This window comes from Schistocerca americana, chromosome 3, assembly GCF_021461395.2.
Source record: "Schistocerca americana isolate TAMUIC-IGC-003095 chromosome 3, iqSchAmer2.1, whole genome shotgun sequence".
NCBI lineage: Eukaryota > Metazoa > Arthropoda > Insecta > Orthoptera > Acrididae > Schistocerca > Schistocerca americana.
In genome coordinates this window covers 531,447,645-531,457,217 of record NC_060121.1, presented here as the reverse complement: position 1 = coordinate 531,457,217, position 9,573 = coordinate 531,447,645, and the positions used below count along the sequence as shown (strand labels likewise).

General features: G+C 41.2%; 1 protein-coding gene across 1 annotated transcript in view; it reads left to right on the top strand.

Annotated features, from left to right (window-relative positions):
• Positions 1-255: 255 nt before the first annotated feature.
• The window catches only part of LOC124607408 (thioredoxin, mitochondrial-like), a 63,187-nt gene continuing 53,869 nt past the window's right edge, over positions 256-9,573 (top strand). Inside the window, exon 1 of the mRNA XM_047139733.1 lies at positions 256-361. Within this exon, the coding sequence (XP_046995689.1) occupies positions 359-361 (3 nt within the window). The 5' untranslated portion in view covers positions 256-358. The remainder of the gene's footprint in view (positions 362-9,573) is intronic.

Genomic DNA, 9,573 nt, shown 5'->3' with positions numbered 1-9,573 from the left:
CACCATTCGACGGCCAACACCGCGGTTCCTGGTGTGTCCGCTGTGCCGTGCGTGTGATCATTGCTTGTACAGCCCTCTCGCAGTCTCCGGAGCAAGTATGGTGGGTCTGACACACCGGTGTCAATGTGTTCTTTTTTCCATTTCCAGGAGTGTAGTTGTGTATAACTTAAGGATGATCCATAGATGTGTTTGCTGTTGAGCACGGTATACTCTAAGATCACGATGAGCATACAGTCCAATAATTCTGTTTGTTTTAGGATGCTGCAATAGTTATGCTCCAGGATGCGGAATGCTGACAGTAACATTGTCGTACAGCAGACGCCACTTCGCGTTGCGCCGCTGAAGGGCAGACGACTTAATGGTGAGTAAGCATTAGTACTAACATTCCAACTTTAAATTCCTGCTTCCTCTTGACAGTGCGCACATAAGTTTTGTTCCTAATTTCGGCTTCCGCAGACAGCGTCGCACAGACTTTCCTTACCTTTTCGTCGTGTGTTGTTTGCCGAAAAGAAAGTTTTGGTAACGGCGTTGTCCAATCGTTGTCTTCTTTGCGATCGAACATGAGCTCATTAGGAAAGTACGGAGTTTCATAAACATTGAGGTTGTTGTGTACCTCTTCAAATAAAGAGAAATATGTTACCCTTTCACTAAGTGTGCGGCTCGCAAAACTAATGATTTTCACATGTTCTTGTTCTCCATTCTTTTCAACTTGAAACAAACAACAGCCTAAGCCATAGGATGAGGCGTCACATGTCATACAAAAAACTAAATTAAAATCAGAGTGATCCAAAATGTTTGCATTAACCAAAGCATGCTTAATGCCACCAAAGTGTTTGTGACACTGGTCAGACCAGACCCATATCTGATTCTTTTTGAGTAGGTTCCATAGATGTTTGCTGTTTAAAAGTTGGTGTGGTAAAAATCATCGAAAGAAAGAACAAAGTCCAAGGAAAGAGTTCAATTGCTTTCTAGTCCGTGGAGTAGGAAAATTCCTGATTGCGTCTAACTCACCTGGGTCAGGTCGTATACCTCGAGCATTAATAATACATCCAAGATACTTAATTTCACTGCAAGCAAATTCTGACTTCTTGAGATTAGCTGTCACTCCAGCTTGTGAGAATTTATGCAGAATCTTTTGCAAAGTATCAATGTGTTCAGATCAAGTCTTACTAGCTATGAGCAGGTCATCAGTGTAGTGAGTTACTGATTCAACCAATTCATCAGCAAGTGCAGTATCCATTGCGCTATTAAACACGCCTGAACTGACGATCATACCGACGAAAAGGACACAAAATTGATAGGTTCCCTTCTAGAATCTGGCGTGATTGCCACTTGCCAGAGCGAATTTGTCAGATCTATCGTAGTCTACGATTCGTAGAAAAGTATTTAGAATCTAAAAATTTCAGGAGCTGCTCCTCTAAATTCTCAGGTTTCATGCGAACAGGTAAAAGAATCTCATTAATTGCACGAGCATCCAAAACAACTTTGATATTCCCGTTGGGTTTCTTTACAACAAGTAAAGGGCTGCAGTAAGGTGACGTGGAAAGTCCGATGATTTTCCACTCTAACATTTGTTTCAACTCGGGCCACACAGCAGATCGTTGGGATAGTGGCACATTATAGGTTTTGTGAAAGAAAAACTGGTGAGGCTTAACTTCTATTTTACACACATATGTGTTGATCACGCCTAATCGTTTGCTAAATACTTGTATATACTTGGACAAAACTTCATAAAGTTCGTTACGTTCGTCATGTGTGACAGCTGTGGTTTCTGATCAGTGTTCTGTACCCTGTACAATATTTATCGTGCTTCAGAGTCCTGATATCCAGATCAATTGAAATTTCTCTGCCCTTATCTCTAAGTACACATTTACGGTGGAAGAAGTCAATAGTGCTGTCCTTCTCGCACAATATGTCTAAACCTAAAATACAATTAGTGACCAGGTTTTGGACGACGAGGAATGGGCATTGTACGATTCCATTGCCTACCTTGACTATCACAAATACCTGTTTCTTAAACCTAGAATACTTATTGCCTATGACAGGTAAAATTTTACAGTTCTGGACAGAATACTCTGGTACAGGTTCAAACTCACACATTTTCTTGAAAAAATCATAGAACAAGACACTAACAGCCGCTCCTGTGTTCAGAATAATAGTATTGGGAATACCATCCACATCACCAGAAGTTGAGGCCAAAACAATTTCATTGGATGATGAACGACATTGTGTGTTCTCTTGTAATAGTTCATCAGACAAGTTATCGTCATGATTATACCTTACTAGTAATAATGGTTGCTGTAATCAACTGTCAGGTACATGATCATTATGCTGTTGCAAAGTGGGGTGTCAAATAATAAATTTAAATTGAAGTCGCCCCCCAAATCTTCCACAGCCACGACCTGCGGCACAGTAGTGACTTTAGACTGACGTCGTCACATTTGTAGTGGGTGCAGGCACAGACGGCAGTGGAGTATCACTAGTTACTTCTATAATATTTACATTTGGGTATTGTTTATTCCAGTCTCCGAACTGTGGCGGTCGTTGCGTTTTCATGTTTTGGCTCACCTGCGGGTTCGTAGATGCAATGCAGTTTTGAGTTTGCATTTGCGGCGTCCATTGGCCTGCGTCATTGTTTTGCTGTGGAGGTGACGTAGTGTTTTGATGCTGAGCAACACAGTTGTTACTCCAGCTCTGTTGCTGGTTTGGTGGAAATTGACAATTATTTTTGTTTCTCTTAAAATATTTCTTACCATTCTGATGATGATTATTATTACCGCTGTACTTGTTGTTGCGCTGCCTCTTATTTGGATTGCCGCCAGTAGAATAAAAAGATGTGTTATAATTGCTGTTTGTACTGTGTTGAGCATGTTGGTTCTGTTGTGTACATACATTTGTCATGTGAAGCGGTTGATTCTGTTGGTTTGTGTTTCCGATAGCAGCCGGCGCGCCGGAATTGTGTTGGCTACCCTGCATATTTTGCGTGGCGCAGGTGTAAACATTGTAGCAATTGTTTTGCCGTTCGGAACGCTGGTCCACGTAAAGCATATCAGCAGAATCGAGAAAATACTCCGCGTCGTTGTCTGGGATGTGCAGAAGTTTTTCTTTGATATTAAACGGCAGTCTTGCCTTCAATGCGCGGAGGATGTCGCGCGTTGCGACCGGCTCGTCAAGGAAATGTCCCATATTTAATTATTTCTCAAAACACCGGCGCAAATTGCCGTGTTTAGGATTGAATGTTTCAGGATCCACAATCTGCCTACGAAGTCGTTCCTATACAGATTGTGACCAAAATTTAGATAAAAAGGCCTTCTCAAGTTGTTCATATGTGACGCATCTGTCGGCCTCATTAAGGCCGGTTCCCACTAGAGCGCGGCAGCGCGTCGTGCGGCAACGGCAGCGGCAAGCGTTTTCCGCGTTGACGCGTCGGCTCGCGGAATTGGCGTTCCCACCTGGAAGCGGCAGACGCTAGCGGTAGCCAATGACGAACAGCCACCTGAGGTACGGGGTGGGACCCACCGAAACGACCGGTGTGTTTGAATAACTATATCTTATACCTACATGAAGGAAAGACGAAGTTGGGTGAAGACATACAAATTTTTCATTTTCTGTACAATGTACTCTTTTACACATTTCATTATTATGTTTTCTCATTTCAATATAAACAGATTTCATGACTACCGTTCATGATTGTTCACTATCTCCTTACACATTGAAACAATGTACGATAAAAGAGATTATTCAGATAGTTAAGCGAGACAAAAATTTAAAGTGTGATACGGTAGCAGGTACAGGAAAACACTAAAAACACAAAGGCTTGGGGGAAGGGATGAAAGTGGAAGCCACCTGATAGAATTTAGCACAGAGCACAATGTAATCATCGCCAGCACCTTGCTTAAGAATCATGAAAGAATAATACATACTTGGAACAAAGTTTTCGAAACCAGATTTTAAATTATAAGATATTTCCTGGTGCAGACGCAAACCTACAATAATTTATTGGTTACGAGCTGCGGTTTACAACTAAAGAGACAGTAAACGGTAGCAAATTAAGGAAATGGAACTTGAATAAGTCAAGACCCACAGTTTTTCGATAATCTTAAAGTTACCGTAATGCAACAACTGACTGAAACAGAGAAAGGAATCCGCTAGAATACGAATGGATATCTTTGAGAGAAGAAGTGGTCAGTGCAGCAGAGTATGTGAACGGGAAGAAGGTACAGTAGAAATCGTTAGATAAAACGTGATATATTAAATTTGATACGAGGGAAAAATATAAAAATGCAGCAAATAAAGTAGGCCATAGGAAATAGAAATGTCTAAACATGACGTTGACAAAAAGTCCAAAATTGCAACGCGATTTTGCACTTGGAAAACATAAGGGAATGAAAATGAGAAAGAACAAAGTAAACTTTGCTCAAAGGAGAAGCAACTGTCAAGAACTCATTTGGCAAGTCAGAACTAAGCAAATAAGAGAAGGCTAGAAAGTGGAAGGAATATGTAGAGAGGAGAGGGGGAGGGGTTGTACAAACTAACATAAGCACGATGTTAGATTCCTGTGAGATGTCTGAACACGCAAGGCAATACTGATCCTACCACTTAGCTAAGTAGACACACTGAAGAACTGCGAAACTGTGTTTATAGCATTTGCATGTTAAGAGAAACGTTTTGACAATCTTAATTAAAACATTCCTTGAACCTCTGGAGATGTCATCGATAAAACACAGGGCCACAAGATTATCTACAACTTGTACAGAAACCAAATTGCATTCCTAAAACTTGAGTGACTTGAAAGGGAAGCAGTAATTGAGAAGGCAGAAGTAGAGAGGATATAAAATGAAGACTGTGAATAGCAACAAAAGCGTTCTGAAAAAGAAAATTTGTTCACATCGAATATAAATTCTAATGAGTGGGTACTATTTGTGTGGAGTGCGGTATTTGTGTGGAGTGCAGCCTTGAATGTAAGTGAAACGTGGGCGATGAACAGTTCTGTCAAGAAGACAATGGACGCTTTCAAAACGTGGTGATCAATAAGAATGCTGAAGATTAGATATGAGGATCATGTAACTAAAGAAGAGGTACGGAATTAAATAGAGGAGGAAGAGGGGTAAGTTGACAGGACATATTATGAGGCATCAAAGATTGAGGACAAAAGGGGTTGGGTGATAGTATTCTGATAATAATCATCTGTTGAAATGCTATTCTACTATTTTATCTATTAATGTAAGCAGTGAATTTACTCTTCCATGCACTACTCCACAAAACATTTAAACCAAAACTGAAATCAGCTGAACACCAAATCTTTCAACCACTATCTGACAACTACTGCATTCACTTTCAACTTTCTATAACTATCACTGGCTAGCCACACACACATACAGATATAAGGAGAACAGAAATAAACAAACATTAGTTTTCAGCATATAATTCTTTAGGTTGGCAACATGTACATAAACAAGCCAAACAGGAAGGGACATGAGGTGAACACACTGTAGTTACGACTTCAAATCAGTGTTTTCTGTAAAATGTCTACAGCTAGTCACAGAAGAAAAAAAAAAAAAAAACATGAAAATGTGCTTATGTTCCATAATCTAAGTTTTAGTTCAACCTCCAGCATGTGACCAGGTGAGGGGATACGCAGATGTCCGCCAAAAACTCGATCCACTGTAAGTAATCAGTTATTCACGTAAAAAAAATGTGAACTGTTTTATGATCTGCAAGTATCACATATCAAAACAAAACTGAATCATTCTAGATTCCACCGAAGATGCCTTAAAGTAAAAGGCGAAACGCGTCTTGAACCAATAAAGTAGACTGGATAAAGAAAAAAACGTTTGTTACTTCCAAAGGAAATAATCAATAGCTGTAGATAATTAGCAAATTACATCTTATGACATACCAGCAAATTAGTCTCGGTTTAAGTTCTCATTACACATGCTACTAAATGCTGTTTAAAAAAATTCATTTATCCCTTCCGAAAAAACTGTAGTTTATTTCATATCTTGGTAGTTAAACAGATTTTGGATATTTATCATGCGACGAAATACATGAGTTTTTACAAGTTATCGTTTGCAAAAAAACACGTTTCGATTTCTTGAACCGTTTACGAAATTTGCAGTTGATACAACCACATGGTTTACGACGAGCAGGACGAAGTATCGGTCGCGTCGCGAGCGACCCGCGCACGGTCACCGCACAGCCCGTCCGCCGACATATCATCCAATATCTCGAGAACGGTGATAGCTATCGTTCTGCTCTCAGCTTTAAAAACAATTTCGATATGTTGACTAAATTTCATACGCAATAATGTATTACCTAAAATGAACTGTACGCAAATTCCACGCAATGCGTTTTTACCTCTGCACACTCATTCAAATTTCGTGTAAAGGTTTACGTAAATGCGATACAGCAAGTAACCACGACGAATAACGAAAAGAAATTCGGTCCTTTATCGAGAGAAGATATCAGGCTGTAACATGCCGAAGAATCAAATTTTTCTACCGAATAGTTTCCTTGGAATCGGATGATAAGTATTTCATAGCTGCCGCCGCGTCCGCGCCAGCGGTTCGGCGAAAGTTCGTGTGGCCCGGGAGTCCGTCCCTGACGTCACGCTCAGCGCGTTCTGTGATTGGCGGCGCGCACCTGGAGCGCGGCACGCGGCAGCGGAAGCGGTTCGACATGGTCAAACCGCGACGCAGAGCCCGCCGCGCCTTGCCGCTGACGCCATTTCCATGGCAACCACGCCGCTGACGCGCCGTTTTGACGCGCGGCAGCCCTAGTGGGAACCGGCCTTATACGCCTACACTACTGCGTCGCCTTGGATATAAGCGTCAACCTTGCGGTCACTCCACGTACGAGGAAATGCATTTCTGAAGGCTTTAAGAAAGATGACACGATGTACGGTTCTTTTTTCAGGTATAACTGGCTGCAGTTGTTTGTGTTTTATGAGGCTCTTTTCTTCCTCGGCATTATAGTTATGTTTAGTTCAGAATGATTGCTGTAAGATTCAACTTCTCTCTGTGTTTTACTACACTTGGACTTAGTAATAAGACAGCAACCTAAGACGACGGTGGATCGAACTGGACGACTTTTTGCTTAGAAGTACGGAACCTTTTGCCATGCCAAGACACCCAACATTCTTACAATGACTAAAGATAAAAAATAAAACATCTATAGGTTAGTAATAACAGTATATTCTGAAATAAAACACAATTAAATTACGACACTTACATTGAGACTTGAAGCATGCAATTACGAGTGCCGTTTGGTTCCAACTCGCGAATGTATTAATAAAATAATGTATTATTAATGGCCCACATCTCTGGTGGACCACCTCTATGGTTCAGAATGTTTATTCATTTCATTACTCATAACCACGCTTTCCGCCAATAGAAGCTCAGCATGCAAATGTGCCTTTAAAGCGTCACACACTAATAATGCAGAAGATGTTGACTTGGTATTTAGCTTGAATATATGTTATTAAATAATTCATTTCAAACATTGTTGTACACTGATGCATCTTGTATTTACATACCTGTTTTTGGACTATTGGATGCCCAATACTTTGCTGCTAATTGTGTTAATTTAGATATGAAATTTTGAGGCAACCATTTTGGACTATTTATTATGGTAATATTGGCTACCATTTGAAGTAGGATAATATTCTGTCGCATAATGTGCCTAGAGGACGTATATTTTTACCTCTTTTGCTGTTTATGCCATGATGTCATTAATTTATACTAATTCAGTCACACACTGTAATGTGAAAGTCTCTTGTTTCATAAATTATGGTAGTATTTGCCACCATTTTTAAGTAAGACAACTCTGCTGCTAGTGATCTACTCGCTATGGTACACAGAACAAGAACGCTGAGATTTACACATTTGCTCTACTAATGAAAAGATGAGGTGGGGTAGGCAGTGCTTGATTCCTATTAGTCCAGAAAGGGGAGGGGAAGAGGAGGAGGTGATCTTTAATTACCACATACAATTACCTCAAGTGCTTGGGCAGGACAGGAAGTTCTCGGGGGGAGGAGGCTGGGGGTAACTTGCTCATATCTCACGCAATTGCCTCAGGTGTAACATTATACCCCAGAAGTCTTATTTCTTCAATGACCTTGAGAAATGTCCTCGTTCTCACTACTTGCAGCAGAGTGCACCCAAAATTGTGAGCAGTTTGCAGATGTCGATAAAAATGTGATTGAGCAAGTTTTCCGTTAAACGGTAGGGCAAAATATTGACTGATCGGTTTACACAAGGAGGATGCGTGTAACTACTCACGAAATCCATGGACAGATCAGAATCGTCATTCTTAGCTGGTAACATAAGTTTGCAGGCTATATTACGAGGGGACTTCAGAAAGTTTGGTACACATCTCATATCACGGTACGACCATTACGCAACAAGAGTGGCGCCTTGTCATAAGAGACTTCATGTGGTGGGTTACCTGCAGGGACAGTCGCGCAGCGGTACGTATAGCAGGTGAAACAGTGTGCGAGTGAAATGGCGTGGCACCTGGAAACGTGTTCCAAAGTTGAAGTTCGCGGGACAGCACGATTCTTTCGGGAAAAACGTATAAATTGCACACAGGTTCACTGCGAAATTCTGGCGGTTTACGGACAGAATGAAATGTCGTGTCAAGTCACATTAAAATGGTGCCAAAAAATTGATCAAGGCTGCACAGGCGTGGGTGATGTCGATAGAGAAGGAAAGCAGTTGACGTCGGTCATGGACTACAATGTACAGGCGGTCGAGGAACCGATCCATAGCACTCGCACATTCTCCGATGGTGAGGACGTAACACCGCGATTGTCGAATGACTCTGTGACCAAGGAGTGGATTTCTATCGTCGAGGAATTGAACGATTGGTAGAACGTTTCGACCATTGTTTACAGAGACTTGGTGACTGTGATGAAGAACAGTGTATATTATGTGTGTGGGCCGGCCGCTGTGACCGAGCGCTTCTAGGCGCTTCAGTCCTGAACTGCGCTGCTGCTGCTATCACAGGTTCGAATCCTGCCTCGGGCATGGATGTGTGTGATGTCCTTAGGTTAGTTAGGTTTAAGCAGCTCTAAGTCTAGGGAACTGATGACCTCAGATGTTAAGTCCCATAGTGCTTAGAGCCATTTTAACCATTTTTTATCTGTGTGGCTTTGAAGTGTAGCGTAAGCATTCAGCAAAAGTTATCAGGCCTGCCATAATAATGTGTAACTTGCTTTTTTGAAGTCTCCTCGTAAGACTTGAACAATTGTTTAACCGACCGCGAACGTTAATAACGTGATAGTTTAGTTTGGGAAAGCAATACAGCAATGGCAAAATGCAGTGTAAAAGTAGAGCTGAATTTACTGTTAACTGCTATACAGTGCGTGGCTGGATCTCGCCATTGTTAGGAAGTGGGCTACTTACTAACTCAGTAAGTATTAAGTGTTCTCATTTCAATTCAACTTTCTCAGTTTGAACAACTTAAGACTTAATGTTTGTAAGGAAAAGAAGACACATGCTTTCATTAGGCAGTACGGCCAGGCTTCGTACGAAGTGTGGTCTCTCTTTTCACTATTCTAAGTATATTCTAACT